Below are 20,455 nucleotides of genomic sequence, written 5' to 3'. Positions count from 1 at the left end.
TGCAGTCTTAACCTTCTTCAACTGGGCGGCGATGCGTCCACTCATTACGGAGTAATCGGCCCCTGTGTCGACTAAGGCAGTGACTGCGTGGCCGTCGAGAAGCACGTCAAGGTCGGTGGTTCTTTGTCTGGCGTTGCAGTTAGGTCGTGGCGTCGGATCACGGCTGCGTCGTGTTGAACTGAAGCTGGAACGTCGCTTCGTCAAGTCGTCTTTCGTCGGTGTAGTCTTGGCTTCCTGACTTCGTCGGGACGGCGGCGTGTCGTCATTAGGTCGTCGAGACGGTTTCTTCGTCGTCTTCGTCGGCGGCGGAGGATCTTCGTCAATTCGACGAACAGCAACCGCACCTCCATCGGTTGCTGCTTTTAGTTTTCCGGATATGGGCTCGCAGAGCGGCCCCGGGCTGGGCCGGTGTATGGTCGGTGCTGCGGCGACAGGTAGCGGCCTGGTGACGGCGAACGGGACGGTCGTCGAGGGCTCCACTGAGTAGCGGCGAGGTAATCGGCGATGTCACGAGGGCGTTCACCTTCCCTCGGGCGCTGTGCGTTCACGGCGAAGCCTCGCAATCCCAGGTCGCGGTATGGGCATCGGCGGTACACGTGCCCGGCTTCGCCGCAGTGGTAGCAGAGCGGGCGGTGGTCGGGGGCGCGCCAAATGTCCGTCTTCCTCGCGTAGGTGCGCTGGGCGACGGGTGGGCGTGCTGGCGGCGGCGGCGGTGGACGACGGAATTGCGGCGTTACAGGGACCTGGCGTTGTCGCGGAGGGGGAGCTTGACGGCGTGCGATGGCGGCGTAAGTCATCGCTTCTGACTGGGGCTGCGGTAATTGTGGTTGCACCTCAGGAACTCCTAGCGATCGGTGCACCTCTTCTTTCACGACGTCGGCGATCGAGGCCACTTGAGGCTGCGACGATGGCAAGACCTTGCGCAGTTCTTCGCGCACGATGGCCCTGATGGTCTCGCATAAATCGTCCGTGGCCAGTGATTGAATTCCGGAGTAGCTTGTTGGCTTGGTGCGTCGGTCAAATTGCCGGTTCCGCAATTCCAGTGTCTTCTCGATGCTCGTCGCCTCACGAAGAAACTCGTCGACGGTCTTCGGTGGACTTCTTACCATACCGGCGAAAAGTTCCTCCTTTACGCCACGCATCAGTAGACGTACTTTCTTCTCCTCGGACATTTCTGGGTCGGCGTGGCGGAACAGACGGCTCATTTCCTCAGTGAAAATCGCGATCGTCTCATTCGGCAGCTGCGCTCTTGTCTCCAGTAGAGCTTGGGCTCGTTCTTTTCGCACGACGCTTTGAAATGTTTTCAGGAAGCCGCTTCGGAAGAGGTCCCACGTCGTCAAGGTGGCTTCTCGATTCTCGAACCACGTCTTGGCGGCGTCCTCCAATGCGAAATAGACATGTCGTAGCTTGTCGTCGCTTGCCCAGTTGTTAAACGTAGCGACCCTCTCATACGTTTCCAGCCAGGTTTCCGGGTCCTCAAATGTGGAACCGCGGAACGTCGGTGGTTCCCTGGGCTGCTGCAGGACGATGGGGGACGCTGGGGCTGCCATTGCGGTTGCCTTGGCCACAATCTTCTTGGTCTTCTCAGGTAGAAGTCCGTGCTCCGGGGGCAGCTGTTGAAGACGGCGGCTTGCTCGGTGGTCCGGGATTACGTTGGTGTTCTGTTCGCGGTCTGGGCTGGGATCACGGCTTGTCGGGGGCGTCCTGTACATGGAGGAAAAGCACCTTTACCAGATGTCACGTGGTAGTGACGGTGAAGAAAGAAGCAATAACACAGTAGCAATACTGTGAACGAGAAAACTAACTTTTATTGGGCGAACCTGTGCCCACAAAAACAGGCTACACTTATAGCACAACGATAGCGGCGAACACGGTCGGCGATCGTCGGAAAAACTGATCAGCGGGTCAAGCGCGTCGGCTTTTATAGATCAGTCGTCGAATGTTCCAGATTACCTGATGGGACCCGCGTGTCTTCCACAAAGTTCTAAACCATTCATGTCACGCGATGAAATCTGATAACACAAGGTTCGGCGACAACAGACACGCGGATAGAAGCATCGATAACTTTCCAGAAACTTCGGATACATGCAAGCGCGTCCCGCGCTGCGCGATAAGATTTGTTAGGTGGTGAAACCTGGTCGCCCGATAAATATAAATACACGTGTCAATATATATGTATACAGGGTGTCCCAACTATCATGAACGAAGACTTAAAAAAAAAGAGCAATTGCGTTACTCGAAGAAAACCTGGTGCATATTGTTTCCAGTATAGTGCAGTAGCCGCCAGTAATTTTTTTTTGTTACCGATATTCAATTAGGAAATTATAATTAATGATCTGAATCGAGAAGTACTCTCGTAATTATCGAAGTGTCAATAAGGCGTTTGGATGCACCCCCAAATGACATCTAACTGCGGTGTTTTCAGCAACATACTAATTGCGTACTAATTTTTTCCGACTGGTTAAAGAAATCCCACGAAAACTGACAAATACCACGTGACTGCGCTCCCACCGGCATCATAAAGCAGCGTCCTCAAATAAGCTGAGTGAAGGCACTAGGAGGTCCCGATACAGTCTTTGACTATGGAACCGCCTTCTGTGTACTAAATACCTCACTGTAACCCAACTTCCAATAATAAATTGATTCTGATTCTGAACTGCTTTGCCTGCCGCAAACCCGAAGAGACAGCGCATCACCTTGGTAATGATACGGAAGGAGCACCAACAGCAGGTTTCTCGGCTTCGCAGCTATTCCTTCCTCTCATTTCTACGTCACACTTATTATCCGTCTCACAAGGCCGCCTGATCACATTGATAACAAAAGCCCCTTACGCGGCCGAAGCGCGGCTCTGACCACGCACGAAATGCGAAAATCAATATAATAGGCATAGAATGTTTCAAAATCCCGGCTTTGCTCGCACCGCGTCGAAAGAGTGCGTGCGAAGCTATATTTCGCGCCAGAAACTTGCTTCGGACCAAAGCCAGATTAAAGTGACCGCTTTATTTTCCATTAGAGTGTATACAGGCTGCAAAAACATGTTCCTGACAAAAAATAAAAGCGAAATAAACAGACTGGGAAGTGACCAACGTGTAGAGAAAAGGCAAAACAGGTGCGTTCAAGAAAGTAAATGTACCACTTCTAAATGAGCCGAATTGGCAATCGGCACGTTTGCACACAATAAATAAATAAATAAATAAATAAATAAATAAATAAATAAATAAAGAAAAAAAGAAGAAAATCCGCGCTGAAACTTCTCTGGGATTTATCCGAACGACGCTTAAGCATTTCGTAGTACTGACGTGGTGTTTCGTGGTAGTACGCTGGCGTATTTCGCACAATTGCGAGAACGACCGCGAAAGAACCGTGAAACGGAGAAGCGCGGTTTCAACACCGAACTGTTAGGTGAGACCTGCACGTGACGACGTAGAAGAGGTGAGTAGAAGCAATGTTCACAGGTGGTATAGATAGCCCGTAGAGGATGTGGACGTAGGATGGAATGACCAGGGAGATGTAGCAAATAAAGGAAATATATGCAACATTTATTCGATATACTGAATCATTGTGAATTGTGATCAACCGTGCTCGGTAGGCGGCTAAGACCGGCGCGGCCCGTATCTTGAAAGCGATCTGCGAAAGCGACGAAGTGCGGCATGTGCTGACAGCTCCGTCAGCGCTGTGTTCTCGCCGCTTCGTTGGCGTTGAAGCGAGAGGCAGCACGCAGCTGAATTCGCTCGCTGCTGTGGGCACTAAGTTGAAATCGATCGTCTTATACGGACGTTGGTTTTTACGTTGGGTAAGGATAGAAATGCTTACGCATTTAAAACCATCAGATTTCAGTGGACCCTTATTATCTATGAATTCGCAAGCGCCATTGAATACCACCTGCTGCCTAGAGGACGTGTTCGGATAGGTCTACTTCTGCAGCTACGCAGTACTCAGTCCACTTCATCACGTCTTCTGTGGCTTTCTTGATGACCGATGGTGGAATTCTACGGCAGACATCCGTTATCCGTGCCTTGAGCTCATCTGACGTCCGTCTCGATCAAGTAAACATGCTCTTTCACGTGACCACAAAGAAAGAAATCGAGTGGAAATAGGTCAGGTGACCTAACCGGTCAATTTACAGGCCCGTGCCTTGCAATGTATTGCGCATGAAAAGTCGGATCCAGCCAGTTTCGTACTCGGCTGCTGCTGTGTACTGGCACTCCATCTTGATAATGCCACGGAAGTGGAAGACGTGACAGCGGGACTTCGGTGAGAAACTCGTCCACCACTCCTTCAAGGATTTCGTCCACGTAACGCTGTCCAGTCAGTGTGTGATCGAACAAGATGGGACCGATTATAGCACCGGCGTGAATTCCGCACCACAGATTGAACGACCACTGGTAGTCGTTCCCAGTGCACTTTACCCAGTGTGGATTGGAGTCACACCAATAGCGTGCATTATGCAAATTTACCTGGCTGTTTCTGCAAATATTACCTTCATCGGTGCTCGTGATGTTGCTCAAAAAGTCCGGGACAAAACAAAACGCACCTTTCAACTTTTGCACTGACGTTGTCAATTCGTTTTCGTGGTGATGCTTTGTGGCGAAAAAAGAGAAAAATACCATCCGTGCATTTTACCTACGCTAAGACAACAGCTATCACAGCTTGTTTCAAACTAACACCAAACGCGATGTGTTACTTCAGTCGGGGCGCGGCAGATAAGGAACTAGGTCGATCGCTATGTTTTTCTTTATTTCCTTTATTTCGTTCTGAGAGAGCTTGTTCGAGGGCGCTGCTTTATGATGCAGATTAGTGTTCCTGTATGTGCTCTCGCAGGGATCAGAGTTGCGCATAGGTCCGGCAATGTGTTCCAGCTATGCAGTGAAGTCACACCTCGCGCGCGCAGGAGGCAAATGCCGCACGGTGTTCCATTTCCTTTTTTTGTCTGCTGGTCGCGAGCTACATGCGGCAATTGTTCGCAAGCGCTCAGCAAGATGGCACCATTTAATACAGCCAGACGGTCGAACTATTGGCACATCCGGAGCGAGGTACGGTTGCAACCGCCCGAATATTTCAATTTGTATATGTGCGTGCACGTATATGTACACACAAACACACGCACGAACGTGCATATAGGTGGTAGGACCCCCCTCGATCCCCCGAAATAAAATCCCGACTACGCACGTGGCTCAAACAGCTTAAAAGTTCGCGTGCAAACACGCAGTACCTTGCAACAAAAAAACGGTGCAATGTTTTTCAGCATGCATACGAAGTTTTATCGACGAGTCTTCATGGAAGGCAAGAAACGTTTTAAAGGATGTTTAATGAAACCTTCACACAAGTTAAAGTGGACAATTATGTGAGCACAATTATCACAACGCCGTCTGTCCGCATGGCACCGCGTAAATATATTTGCAACTTTTCGTGCGGTTTGTGCGCTTTGGTACGCTGCACCCCGTCATACTGGTATACAAGTGTCAATATGATGTGTTTCGTATCAGTTCAACAAGGTCCTTGATTTTATATCCTAGAATACCGTACCTACAGCCCGGAGCTGATGAATGCAACGCACGCTCGACGATCGGCTGATTGTGATATCGATGGCCCTGGCGCAAACGACGAGGCGGCGTCGCGCCCGTAAAGTTGGCTTCGCAGCGGCGCAGTTGAACATTTGACGTCATTTTGCACCACGTGATAGCGCTCGGTGAATAGCGGTGCGAGCGGCGCCGCTATTCCGCCGCGAATGTTGAAGTGAGAACATACGGATGAGGCAGCCGCCACTGGTGCGTCTGACGAACTTGCCCACCTATTCTCAGGATTTGCAGAAATAAAGCGAAAGTATGAATTAAAAGCCGTGCACGTCCGCGCCAACAATGATGTAGTAAACTATTAGCCACAATAAAATTTTAAGTGAGAAAGTCGGGGCAAGTCAAAAGAAATCTCAAATGATATGGGCGACAAAACTCTGACAATGACATTTTAGGTGTGTGCGTGGGGTAAGGGGTGTAAGATTCGGCAGCGCCGAGGGGGGGGGGGGGCTCGGGTTCCGGAGCTCCCCCGTAGTCGGCGCCTATGCCGGCCGCCTAAAATTTACCATTGCTGCGAGATTTATAATGACAGATTTCTAGGACGTTCGCCCTCGCTTAAGGGTTCTGTTGACCAAACATTAAACTAAATAAATAAATAAATGTTGTTGTGACCGCCTCCTCAACAAAAGCGCCATTTTAGACCAATACCGGCAGCAAAGGGTTCACATTTCAAGTTCACGAAGAGTGCGTGACTATAGGACGCCACTTTCGACGCTTCGCCACAATCAGCTAATTAAATCGCCACTAAGTTAAGCTCTATTAGTAAATTAGGCTTCTGCTACAGTAAAACGTCCACTGTTGGCAGTAGGTTTGATAACCTAGAAAAAGACGTAAAGACGAAAGACAGATCCGGCGAAAGACAGGGCGACACTACCCTGAAGTTCCCGCAACAGCTCTTCATGACGTCATGGATTTGTAAGAGCGTCTGCTAGGGTCTAGTTCATTGTTTGTTGGTAAAGAATGAAGAGCAGCATTGGATTGTAAAGGAGCGTAAGACTCAACCTACAGCAACCTACAGCAAGTTTCGAGCATTTTTTCAGCGCCAAAAGGGTCTGAATGCGATATATATATATATATATATATATATATATATATATATATATATATATATATATAGTCATATAATCAGAAGCCAACAAACACTGACACCAAGTACAACATAGGGGAAATTGCAATTGCTTAATAAATGAAATAAAGTAATGATAAATTAATGGAAATTAAAGTGGATGAAAAAACAACTTGCCACAGGTGGGAACCGAACCCACAACCTTCGCATGTCGCGTGCGATGCTCTACCAATTGAGCTACCGCGGCGGCGTTTCCCCATCCACTTTCTTGGGTATTTATGTGTACTAGTAGAGCCCTGGGAGTGTTAGCCAGCGCCCCCACTCACAGACCTTGGCGGCGGACGTGGAACGTCTTTTTTTGCCGCAGGCGTCACGAGCACGTGATCTTTTCGGGTGAAGGCAACTGGTCAATAAGGGTCTCGAATCCGGCAACATTGATGCCTTCAGGTAGCATATGTGGGTCCCTCGGTTAACCCCCTTTCTTCTCGTTTATATGTATATATATATATATATATATATATATATATATATATACAAACACACACACACACTTTGACATCTGTAACGTCAGACAGAGGTAGAGAAGCTGAGGCTTTCGCGCGAAATTTAGGAACAATGGTAAGGACTACATTCCTGCTTCTTTTTTTCGAGTACTAATAAACTTTACCCAAACATGAATTAAAATTGCACTATGAAAGAAACACTTTCTCAGTCTAAACTGATTTTGTTTTGCTTTTCAGTGTCATTTTGAATACATACATATAAAGTGCACGATATTTCAGCCTAAGCCGCTGGTTTTACAATAAGGTGCGATAAAAAGAAAGTGCCGGGTGTTTCATCGGTGACTGTCTCTAATTACGAGACACCATGACACTTTTTGTTAGCCCCCCAAGACAAGGACGCGTAAAAGAAAACTCACCGATGGATAATTTAGCGTCTCAATTAACTAAGACTCAGTAATTAACGTTTTTTAGACCGACAATGCAGGAATGGCGAGCTTATCACAAATCGGCTTCTAACCTATTCCAGCCTACTGTCGCGGTTCCGCGACATACTCAATCTGAGCTCATCAATCCAAACGCGGCGCTTAGGTGAGGGAAATCCTGATTTTGACATCATACGTAGTCATCCAGAAAAAACTCGTAAGCGTGTCGTCACCTCTAATTCAGAAAATAACGCTTTGCGCATGGTGTTTCCAACGCGGATGAACACGTCAATCAATTCATGCAGCTGCATCCATTCAGGTGCTTACATTCAAGTCTCCATCTCTGCAATACCGAATGTATCATAGACTGCCGTAAGAGGTTAGACGCTTAATCTGCCAAGTTAGAATTTGTTCAGTGCGAAAACAAATTAATATAAACGCACTGTTTTATGGTAGGTGCCGGTTTCAGTTTTCCTTTACGAGTCTGTTCAATTCGATCATATATGGCTCGCTAGCCACGTGAATCTGCTGTCGACCAACACCAATGACTGCTCGTTTTGTTCGGGTGAAGCATAAACCCATCGCGTAGGATTTCCTTGAATAAACAAACGAACAAACAAAGAAAGAACGCTGCCAGCCGAGATCGCACTCGCGTAAATAAGCTTGGCGCTCCGGCCACTCCGACACTGGGAGGCCACATGTTGCACGCGTCACGGGTCACATGGCCCTATACCGCGCTCCTCACGCCCTCGTGTTCGGTTTCGCGGGCAAAATACGTTGGAACCCTTCGTGCCAGCGTGCTTCTGATCCGCTATAAACGTTATCAGCTAGACATTAGCTACAAACTACCGATTGGCATTGGCGGCCTAACATTAATAATTAGAAAGTTATTCGGCAAACCTTAGTTAATTATAGTCTGATAAACGATTCGTCAGGGATTTTACTTTTGTCTGCCCACGTTTTGAACCTTGGCCAGGAAGAGAAGTACCATTTGTGTCTCAAGTAGCCTATTTTTACTAATTTTTAATACATTCTAACGCACACGATACCGGTAAAGGCTACAACCGTAGTCGTGGAGGGACATGTGCGCATATTTTGTTGACTTATTGAACATTGAACCACTGAGCACACTTTGAACGAATTCTGAGGATGACACTAGTTTCGAGATATTCATTGCAAAAGTGTGCAGCAAAGTACATTGGCGTCCCAGCAATATATATATATATATATATATATATATATATATATATATATATATATATATATATATTGCTTCAATGAACGTTGTTAAAAAAGTAAGGGAAACAACAACGCATTTTTTACCACAAGTTCGACGGGGAATATTTCGAATCTGGAGTCATCCCGAGAAGTCGATCCAATTGGATACGCCTTGTGAAGTTACCGGCTACAGTTCGTAAGTTGCAATATGTACCGTAAGATAACTAGTTATGAGCCTAATTAGTGACATTTTGTTACTTACCATTATTAATGTCCATTTCTCGTGTAAGGTGTGTTCGGCCCTTCGAGTCCAGTCCAATCACGCCATCACGTCGTGAGTGGATCAAGTCGGTAGGCGTTGATCGATGTTGTCACTGATGTAATGCGTGACAGTGGCCAGGGTGGTGTCGCAGCTGCGATTGGGACGGTAACATCATCGTGGAATTTTCGCACTTTCTGCCCTAGATGGCGCTGAAGGCGTCGTCAGTTACGATTACATCACGTCGTCATCAACTGCGACGTATTTATCAGCCGTCGCACTCGCCGCTGCTGTGTTACCACAAGCAGCGCACGAGTTGAGCGATTTCTGGAGCACTGCAGCGTAGGTCTGAAATCGGCACGTTCAAGTGCGTTGCTAGCGCTGGCATTGAAGCTAGTGCAGAGGGCAGCTCAGTGGCGTCTGCGGAGGACAGTGTCGGCACCGGTACGTGGTGTTCGTCGTAACGCAACAAATCAGCCGTCGGAGACGCCCAGATTGCTTCGTTCTAGTGGTCTTCGTTGTCGAGGCATTCACGATACATGTGAAAGATAGGAAGACGGCTGGGATCAAGCCTTTTTTATACAGGTCATTTCGCAGTAGAGGCGTTCGTTGTATAGACGTTCGACCGGTGGCGTAGCCAGATTTTTTTTATTATTGTTCATATTTTGAGGGAGGGAGCGGGGATCGTTTACTTGACCGGGGAAGGGAATGGGGAGGGAGGGAGGAGGGGGTTGGGCAGGCCGCATACTAATACAGAAATTTGGAGGGATATAAAGTAAACACCCGGTATTGTTTTTATATGGTGCCGGGTGAGCGTTAACGTTGTTATAAGTGGCCTTGTGGCCCTTAGCAGGTTTTGCACTTCAGTACTGGATCCATGTAGAAGTACGCGCCAGGTACTTTCAATATGTTAATTTGGCGAAATTGCGCTCACTGCATCACTTGGCGGTAAAGGTGCCCGGCGTGTGAGGCACGTTGCGAGCGCGGTATGCGGTCCCGCGGCTGCAAGCGTCAAGTACACGTGTAACTAAAGCCGTCTAATGAGAGCACAGAAGCAAACACGTAATGGCTTCGCCCCGTTGCACGAACGCGGTCTCAGATTCCCGCGTTTTCCGTGCCCCCCGAGGCAGACAGGGCAGCTTCTCGCACGTTGTTGATCGGTGTAGCCGTGATTCGCCGCGATTTGTTCGAACGTTCCCGCGGGATGGGGCGCGGCAGCCGAAAAAAAAAACGTGGAGGGGGTGCGGGACCACGCTGCCTCAGCGCACGGTCACGTGTGCGGGTTCGCTCGCTGTTGGCTCGCGCCAGAAATCCCGCGCGTCATCACGGTTTGGGGGAATTCCGCGAGCGGTATCAAAAATTCATCCGGGTCAGCCGCGGGACAGCCGTCGATCAGGGCAGCGCGCCGCCGCGTGTCGCCCGTCGCGGGTCGCGCTGCCGCATCGCCGCCACTGGCGCCCGGGGCCGCGGGGGCTCCGAATGCGCGCACCCGGGCTGTAACCAAACCTGCCAGCTGCGTTGTTTTTAGCTCCGGCACGAGAGTTTGCGGCAGCGAAGGGAGTGAGGCGCAGACATTCGTGCAAAATTGCAACAGTGTGAATTCAGTGCTTCTTCTTTTCTTTTTCAGTGTTTCTTTTTTCTGGGCGAAGCAGCGATAGTATAGTGAACCGAGATTACCCACCATTATCGTAGTGCACTAAAACTCAGTCCACTGTTTAAATCGCTCGCTTGGCCAGGCTAAGAAAGATATGAAGACAAGATCTGGCGTATCATAATGTGAAGATGATGAGATTTGCAAAATTTCAAGTTCGTGGGATGATTGTCATGCTAGTAGTTATTGGCTAAATTAGTCTAATTGATGGCCAAATGAAACGCCAGGTTCGCAGCGCGGCTTTCACAGCAGTACTCATTTTCAACATTCGTCTCAGAGAGAGAGAGAGAGAGAGAGAGTTCTTAACTGCTAATATAGCCTCTTTTTTCATTTATGTATTGGTTGACTTATTCGCGGAGATTATATCTATTAAAGCGCATAAACCACCTTGGCATAGTCTTTTCTTTAATTACTAGTAGCTTAAATTTTACGTTCTCGTTTATACTCAATCCTACGCTGTCTCGTCACTCCTCATGCCCCTTTTCTCTGAGCTGAGTAGCAAGCTAAACAACGTTGCCCTCAGGCCAACCTTTCAGCCTTGATCACGGCCTTTAAACGTTCTGGATACACTTCGATCACGACCTTCAAGGTGTCCCTACGGTGATTTTTCTCCATGCTCGTTCCAGTGATGCTTTGAGAACCTCCTTGCTGATGTGCTGATGTAGTTGGGTCTCCTTTTCCAAGATAGCCCCACACAGACTTGAATTGGTCTTAAATTTCGAGAGTACGCCGCCCACTCTCCAGATGGAATTAAGTCAGGCGTGAGAGCGCGACGCCAGTGCTGTGGTGTTGATTTACTTTTCGATTGTTGTGCCTGGGCGACGTCCTGCTGCGAACTCAAAGTCTACTCGCCGAAGTGGAACCAGAGCAGCAAGTGTAGTTCTAGAATACCTTTTTGCGTCTTTTGTCGCCCACACACACATGAAAAAAGAAAAGAATACGGCCAGTGGTGGTTACCTCAGCTCAAATCATGACAGACGCCGCGTGGGAGTTACGAAAAAATGTCCAACTGGCGGCGTCCACAAACTCCGATGTCGGAGCAAGCAGAAAACAGCTCTGAGTCTTATGACGGACCTGCATCGCGAAAAGTTTCTCATCAGTGAAGACAGTTGCCCAGTGTTACCCATTCGCGGCCCGGGCCAACAGCAACCGGCATTTTTCCCATATTTCCCTTCCACTGGGCCTCCGTCAGTTCATGTCTTGTCTGGAACTTGTAGGGGAACATCTTGAGGTCGCTTCGCACAGCTCGTCTCATTGTTATCGCTGACACATTCAGCTCAAAGGCCAGCCTTCTGATACTTCTCCCTGGCTGGCGTTATATTCTTTTCCTCACAATTTTCTTAGGGTGAGAGGCGGCCACAGAACCAAAACGGCCCCTGTGGGTTAAGTCCTTAAGTGTGCCACGTTTGAGAGCCCAGTGAACAATCTCGCGGTGAATATTTAGAATTTCAGTGACTTCGGAAGGAAAGGGACCGGACTCACTCAGCAACGAAACTGTGGGTTGATGTGATCTAGAGCATGCAATTTTCCGAAAAATAAACAAACCAGTATGAAATACGGTCGAAATGCAAAAGAAAAATTGGATAAATCTTTGAAGAAATGATGTGGAGAAATGTTGAAAAATCAAAGGCATAATTATCGATCAAAGTGTGTGACAGTAATTACGCCGCACCCAGTCGACATAGCGAATATTCTTGCCAGCTTGATGTAACGCCAATTACTCCTAGTCCCGGAAATGTTGGATAACAGCAGTAAATAATAGGAGATATAATTTAGCAATATGATCATTGATTGGACGTAAAGCACGCTTGAATGTTTTGCGTAATACAAGCACCGTCATGATTGAGCACGGCAACATGTGCAAAGATTCAGGGGCACGCAATGAGTAGCACTAAATGGGTGGGCTAAAATACAATAAAAGATACACAGGTCAAGTATAAAGACACGGCTTCGGTGAGCCGATGTTGTCAGTAGAGCATTTGTCAAAAGTGCATAAGCCACATCCGCCTCCGATCCTCTCGACAAAAGCAGCCGCCTGGTGCTCCAGAGTTCCACAGTTCCAACAGTACAGCATTAACACCGTCGCGATGGTGCGACAATTAACAGTGTTGACTCACCCATTTGCTTTGAGCAAGGGTTGCACACGGCAGGGGCTCTTTCATGACGACATGCTCTGAGCAGCGAAGCTGTTCAGCATACGACACAGAGGTAACGCAGAATTTTGAACATAAGTACGGACTCATTTACCGTGATTTTTATATACATTCGCGGGGCTGACGGGACCGCCACCACGGGAGAGCGGAAGGAAAGGAAAGGAGATACGCAAGCGCTTGGAACGCCGACAAAGAGAGGGTGGTGCGAATGTAGGCATGGCCGATGCGGGTCAAAATGTAGTGTCTGTTCTTATCAGCTTAATTTATGATACGGGTTTTATTTGGACCCAAGGTATTAAACTTATTTTCGCAAGTTGGGCGGAGTACTTGAAGCCTGCTTCACCTCTGCCGTGGGTCGGCCCGGTATTGCACTATCTTCGGGATCGGCCGACGGTTTTTGGTCTACGGACATCGATCCGCTGGAAATTAGACACAGCTTCGCTGTAAAAATAAAGGCGTGTCAACGAAAGTACTCGCAAAAGAAGGCGTACGCGGCATATGTATCTATGTGTACTGAAACTGGGGCATGAAAGATGATGCAATGTTGCATAATTGCATGATATTTTCTCAACATATTCTTTGTTCCATTGTCAGCCTAGACCTCTTTCTTCCGGGCCCTCTACTTATTTTATTCATGTCGAGTTTTTTCCATTCGCTTTTTATGCGCATGTAAGTCGAAGTTGTGTTGTTTCGTTCGACTTTGGATGACACTTTCTTTCTCTTTCTTTCTTTCTTTCTTTCTTTCTTTCTTTCTTTCTTTCTTTTTTGACCAGGAGGTCAGGAGGGCCCCTCCCGGAGATAAGGCAGTGTATGGTACAATACTATTAATTTTAGACAATATATTGGCGCTCATTACGCCCGCACCGTTAATTTTGCTTATACTCTGCGACTGCTTCTCGCTTCTTGTCCCGTTGATAAGTTTTGATACTTTCTGCGGCTCCCTACGACGCCCTGGAAGCGCGGCAGGGCCGTTTTTTTGACCAAGAGGTCAGATAGATACCAAGTTGCACCACGTACGCTAAACCAGTGCGAAGTCACCAAACAAGACCTTGTTTTCTAAACGAACATGGTTCTCGCAGGCGCCCATGGCTGGGGACTGCTGTCGACTGCTGCTGCCGCTGCTCATGCTGTGGGCCTCGCTGTGGCTGACACCGGCCAGCGGCAGCAGCAGCTGGGGCTCGTGGGTGGGCCGGGGCCTGCCGCGCACAGCCGAGTCGCGCGCCGAGGGATTCGTGCGCTGCCCGACTCTGTGCGTCTGCCAGGCGGTGAACCGGGGCAAGCGGATCACCTGCGACCTCGGCGGCATGCACTCGATACCGACTCAGCACATGGACAAGGACATCCGGGTGCTGCAGATCACGGCGCCCCCGGAGCACCCCAACGAGCTCATCATCGGCAGGATATTCCTCCAGTTCACTGCGCTCGAAGAGGTGAGTGCACGCGAAACGACACCCAGCTGCAGGATTGAATTGAATTCTGGCGTTTTACGTGCGAGAACCACGGGTTGGTTATGAGGAACGCCGTAGTGGGGGACTACGGATTAATTTTGACCACCTGGGGATCTGTAACGTGCCCCTATACGGCACGGGACGCGGGTGTTTTTGCATTTCGCCCTCATCGAAATGCGGCCGCCGCGGCCGGGATTTGATCCCGCGGCCTCGTGCTTGGCAGCGCAACACCATAGTCTTAGCTAAGCTACCGCAGCGGGTGCGGCTGGAAGAGGGTGTCCGCACTGTAGACACAAACTGCGGCCGATAACTGCGCTCTGTGCGGTTGTGACGGCGCCCCTTGTCACCCCGATGCGACGAGAAGGGACCTGGTGCGTAGCCTCAGTTGAGAGCTCTGCGCGTGACACGCGCAAGTGGAAGACCGAGGGGCGTGCAGCGAATGAAACCTTCGTAGAGAGGGCACCGAGCCGAAACCTTATTCCTCATGGTTATTGCTCTTACTCACTTCCGAAGTAGGAAAAGGCCGTTCTAAAATGGTTTGAGCTTGTTTATGTTTGTTTATGTTTATCAAGTTTGTTTATGTCTGCACATACAAAAGAAACATGGAATACTCTTAGAAACATTGGAAACATTGGATACTCTTTGTCAAAACTTAATCATGTTAAACAAAGTGCAGTCTGGCGAAATCAGCGTTTATTCCGATGGAAATCTATAAGCAGTATAAACGGGCATTGAGAACCCTCGTTTCTCTTAATTTAGTGAATCTTAAATAGGTTCGGGCACCTTCAGGTGGTGCGGGCTAGAGGGCATTTATTTACGGAAAGACAATGCGATGTACCACGTTCTAGGGTAAATATATTCCTAGTAAATACTCCCGGTAATGCGGTGTATATAGGTAACAACAGTTAGACCTCAAAAATGCAATCTCATGCACAGTTATGAAGACAAGAAACACTGCAAAAAATCTCTGATAATCAAAGATGTACACCTGTACGTATTAGGGCATGCATAAACACCGTGGATAGCGAAAATAGTTTACGTAACCGTAATAACACAATCACATTAGCGCATACAGTTGCAAAAAGTACTGTGCATATTACACAACAACAGATCTGGACCCCTATGTTATCACTAGTTTGCTCTTTGCGAAATTATTTTAATTGTTACACAAAAGGGAACGCTCTGGCGCTCTTTTGAGTAACGTTTTGGCTGGCGGTTGGCTTCGTATCAAACATGTGATGAGCGATCAGCGATCTGAATGTTATATCATTTCTCGGCTCCTGCCTTGCTGCATCGCAAATATTGTGCCCTGTCAAGTGATGTCAGGGTCGCTTACGGTCGAGGCACCCCAGGTACATATCGGGGGTGGTCGAGAAAAAAAGTGTCACCTACGTCACCGCAAGAGCACTGTCCACAAGTAGCGGTGCTAATTCTGCATAAAAAGTGCCGCTTGTAGGCGGTGCCAAGCCGATGAACGATAAATTAAAGAAATTTGTGTTCTCACTGAAAGCTGGCGCAATGATTAGTTCAACAAAATAGTGCAGAAACATAATTAGATACATCAGGATTGCTCGTCAAACTTTAATACCTTGCTATGTCAAGAAGAAGCCTGATGAAAGAGAGAGAGAAAACAAGACGTGAAAGGCAGAGAGGTTGACCAGATTAAGTCTCCGGTTGGCTACTCTGCACGGGGGAAGGGGTAAGGACAGAAAAGATGAGAAAACAAGTGAAGATAAAGAACAAGAAGGAATCAATTCCCGCACTATACTTTTAGTTCGCACAATAAAAAGTAAGTCCCGTTGCTTTTACAGAGCACTCTAGCGCTTTTAAAGCAGCTGACGTGCTGAAAGCATGATCATTCAGCTGAGCGAAAGGGGTAGACGTGATTGGTTTTTACTCCTGCGCTTATCATGAAGCTCATAAGCCGCAGCTCCTCAGCATGCAAGGCGCTTAAAACACCGTTGCATTTCACGTCTCAACCAAATTTCTTACTTCCTTCTTCCCCGTTAGTTTGCCCTATTGTGGTAGCCAACTGAACGCTTTTCTTTTGCTCTGCTGAGCTCGAGGTCGTAGGCTCGATCCTGGCCGCGGTGTCTGCATTTCCATGGGGACGAAATAAAAAAACTCTCATGTACTTAGAGTCAAAATTAATCCGGAGCTAGTCAAAATTAATCCGGAGTCCCCCCACTACGGCACGCCTCATAATCAGATCGTGGTTTTGGCGCGTAAAACCCCCGAATTTAACTTTTTCAATGCTTTTCTGGTTGCCTTTCCTCCTCTCCTTACTTTTATCTATCTTTCTTGGTGCGTATAACATGGCAAAAAAGAAGATATGCGCTACTGCGCTGTCAGTGCTGGATCGACAGTGCTTCTTATGTGCAAGGTGTATGTCGTATCCAGTCCTGCCCTAGTTCCCTTTTGGCGGCGCTGTTTTCCTGTGTGTTCCTTTTACCGTCTTCTCGTATGCGCTGAAAACCTTCGTTGGGACATTGGGGGGCCAGCGAAACTATGCATACTGAGCGCAGTGCCGCTTGCAGGTGCGGATCACGCGCTCTAACGTGCCGGCCATCGGTGACAGCTCGTTCTGGCCAGGAAAGAGGTTACAAATACTCGACTTGAGCCACAACAACATCAGCATCCTTCGCGACTCGGACTTCCGTGGACTTTCCGAGCTGCGGTTGCTCAACCTGAGCCACAACCACATAGCGCGGGCTCCCTCGGCGCCCTTCCGCTTCCTGTCCAATTTGACGAGCCTGATCCTGTCGGAGAACAGGCTGGAGGCGCTGGCGCCTCGCTTCCTTTACCTGCTGCCGAGGCTGCAGAGGCTCGACCTTAGCGGGAACCCCCTGAAGAGCCTCGACCCGGACCATCTGAAGGACGTGCGGCCGTTGCGGGTGCTCGGCCTGGCCCGCTGCCAACTCACCAGGCTCCATTCGCTCATCTACCAGCACCTGTCGAACCTGGAGTCCCTAGACCTGCAGGTCCGTGTTCCACGCATGCCCGGTTCTGCCAAAATTACAAAAAAATCAATTTATCATTGGCTAATATAAATTGTGGAAAGCTCCAATAATTTTTTAACGGACGGTTTTTGGTTGCTGTGACTATACGTGCGCTTTGGTGTCGACCCGATTCCGATTTCCCCTTTTTGAGCCCACGATGGAAACATTCCGACTATCTTGAAACAGCTGCTGCACTATGTGGCGAATAATATGCCTAATTAAATGTAGCGAAGTTGAAAGGATGAATTTTCACTAAGAGAAGAAAAATTTTGATTTGGGCGGTTAGTAAACACACACACATCCATATATATATATATATGTATATATATATATATATATATATATATATATATATATATATATATATATATATATATATATTGTTTTCTTTTATTTTCCGTAACTTACATATGCTGAGAATTCCTAAAGATGAGTTTCCAACTCCGCAAGTTCGTAATAGTAATACCAAACTCCTGGAAACAGTAAAGTTAGAGCGTTGAAGGGCATCAAGTTTACTTTTACATTACATCTTAGCTGATACGTGACTTATGTCACTTTTGCAAAGCCCTACTATGTGTTACATAATAATTCGTCACTTTGTTTACTGAGCAACGGTGCATATTACATGGTATCCCAATGTTTTCAAATTGTGCCAAATCCTACAACTTATCACACGGGCTCAAGAATATAAACCAAAATTCTAGTGCAGTCAGTTGCTATGAGCATTATTTTTTTCCCTACAAATGCAATAAATAGTGAAAATTGCTTGAACTGGTTTTTAGCGAAATCATTCCTTTGTTCCCCCGTGTTTTTATCCGGTAGCACAGGCAGACTTTCCTCTCGTGCCAGGAAGCTAGACCGGCTCGCAGCATTTGTTCGATTGAAGCTGTAGTACATGTCGTCGCTCAAACTCCGTCATACTAGAGTATATAACACTAACTGCTGCCCAATGGCAACAGTCTGAGTATAAGCGTCACGACAATATCATTTTAATCGCATTGCCTACACATAAAATAATATGATAGTTAAATCACTCATTATGGTTTCCTAAGATTGCCCAAGACAGGTCCCCTCTTTTGGTGCCGAAGCACTTCGGAGGTGAGGTATTTTTCTTCAGTTTGGTGGCCCACATTTGCCGCGCAGGACAACCAGCTGAGCAAGCTGGCGCCTGAAGAGTTCCGCCACCTGCGCAAGCTGCGGGTGCTCAAGCTGGACGGCAACCGGCTCGAGAAGATGCCCGAGCGGGTGCTGGACGGCCACTCGCTCAGCCAGCTGGGCTTGTCCCGCAACCAGTTGTCGTCGCTAGACCCGTGCGCCTTCTGCAACGCGTCCGTCGAGGAGCTGGACATGTCGCGCAACAGGCTGCAGTCGGGCGAGGGCGACCCGCTGCGCCCCCTCGCCTCGTCGCTGGACCGGCTGGACCTGAGCTGGAACCCGCTGTCCGGCGACGCCGCTGCCGCGCTGGTGCGCTCCCTCAGGCGCCTCAGCGTGCTCCGCCTCGAGGGCCTCGGGCTCCAGAACCTGCCCTCGGAGACGTTCGGCGGCGTGCGCACCCTGCGGGAGCTGGGGCTGCGACACAACCGGTTCAGCAGCCTTCCGCAGGGCCTCCTGACGCCCCTCAAGTCGCTCGAGAGCCTTGACCTGGCCTTCAACCGGATGCGCGGCGTGGCGCCCGAATCGGTGCGCGAGCTCGACTCGCTGCCCGCGCTCTCGCGGTTTACGGCACACGACAACCCCTGGCAGTGCAAGGAGTGCCAGGTGATGGAGCTGTCCCGTTGGCTTGCCGAGCGGCCGCTCGACTGTGGCGGACCGTGCCCCGCGTGCGCCGCTCCGTCCAACCTGGCCGGGCAGTCTCTCGCCTTTCTGCCCGTCCACGATCTGGAGCCCTGCCGGGAGCCGCTCGTCCAGCGGCGGCTCTCGCGGGCCGAGTCCCAGGTGGGCATTGGCGCTCATCTTCCTTTATTGCGAATACAGTTGGTGAAGGGATGAACAGCACGGGGAGAAAACAGCTAAATCCCCATGACTGTGTCGACAGGGATCGAAGTCTATGTGCCCCAAGGAATAAACGGGAAGGCGTAGCGCGAACGTAGACGCCACCACTTCGCAACATAATATGTTGGTGCTGCTGTGAGCACTCACAAAAAAGACAGGGTGTCGAACCGAACCCGAACTGTACCCGAACTGATGTTTTTGGAAGGTGTCTGAACCCGAAACGAACCTAAACCGAAAAAAAAATAACGGTTGCCGGTTCGACACGAAAGGGTTCATTTGTGTTGCGCGGCCAAAAAGTTGTTTCAAGGGCTCCGCGGAATCAGCCTTTCCGGTGACGATCCCAATTCAGCCGTTAGGTCAATTTGTTACTAAAACTAGATAAACTAAAACACGCAGCGCCATGGCGGCTTGGGTTAGTCGGTACATGCTCTACAGAGGGAACAGCGCGAAAAGACGAAGCACAAGGGAAACACACACCAGCGATGGTGTGTGTTCCACTTTTTCTCCTTTATATTTTCGCGTTGTTCCCTGTAAATAAACATGGAGAGCGGAGAAGACGATGTCCTCGAGCAAGGATATCAACGCGTTCAGCTGCATGACTCATTGTCACCATAACACTGCGGTCACTAATGAATGCCGTCGCCTTCTCAGTGAGTGGTAACCGCGGCTGTAAACTGCACGCAAAATTTGCTTTTGTTGCATGCCATGGTTCAACACACGTCTGGTGCTCAGCAGAGCAGAGTGGAACACTCTTCTATTTGTAGAAATTATTAGTGGGGCACAATGTACGTGCTTTTGACTTATTTGTCTACCCGTAGCCAGCCCAGCACCACGTGCAGATGCGCAAGAAAGATTGACGTATGGGTCAGCACAAACCGTCCTTGTTCATCGTGCAGAAGCATTAATGCCCTCATCTCCTTCTAAAAAAGCAGCAAGCTTAGCGAAATGTAAAATGCTTGCTTCTTTTTTTGCTACATCCTAGGAGTTCAAAGTTTGAGTTTATGCAGTACAATGTGAATTAGCGTTGTCCAATCATCCCATGCCACAGTGCGCTCATCACCAGTCCTGTAGTAAAAAGCTGAAGCAAAACGAAAATTAGCTGACTCTGCTGGTGTCAAAGTAATCAGTATGGAAGCTACGTAGACCTTACGCTAACGCAGGGGTTCTCACC

The 20,455-nt window shown here is 48.8% G+C and overlaps 1 protein-coding gene and 1 pseudogene across 2 annotated transcripts in view; both read left to right on the top strand.

Annotated features, from left to right (window-relative positions):
• LOC135916562 (leucine-rich repeat-containing protein 15-like) overlaps positions 1-20,455 on the top strand; it is a 127,140-nt gene that overhangs the window by 104,939 nt on the left and 1,746 nt on the right. For both annotated transcript variants that reach the window (XM_065449989.1, XM_065449990.1), the window contains 3 exons: positions 13,925-14,275; positions 16,831-17,274; positions 18,436-19,227. In XM_065449989.1, coding sequence (XP_065306061.1) covers positions 13,931-14,275; positions 16,831-17,274; positions 18,436-19,227 — 1,581 coding nt within the window. In that variant the 5' untranslated portion in view covers positions 13,925-13,930. The remainder of the gene's footprint in view (positions 1-13,924; positions 14,276-16,830; positions 17,275-18,435; positions 19,228-20,455) is intronic.
• On the top strand, positions 13,062-13,242 carry LOC135916580 (U2 spliceosomal RNA; annotated as a pseudogene).

This window comes from Dermacentor albipictus, chromosome 1 (assembly GCF_038994185.2).
Source record: "Dermacentor albipictus isolate Rhodes 1998 colony chromosome 1, USDA_Dalb.pri_finalv2, whole genome shotgun sequence".
NCBI lineage: Eukaryota > Metazoa > Arthropoda > Arachnida > Ixodida > Ixodidae > Dermacentor > Dermacentor albipictus.
Note: the sequence above shows the minus strand (reverse complement) of the source record. Positions and strands in the feature narration are given on the sequence as shown.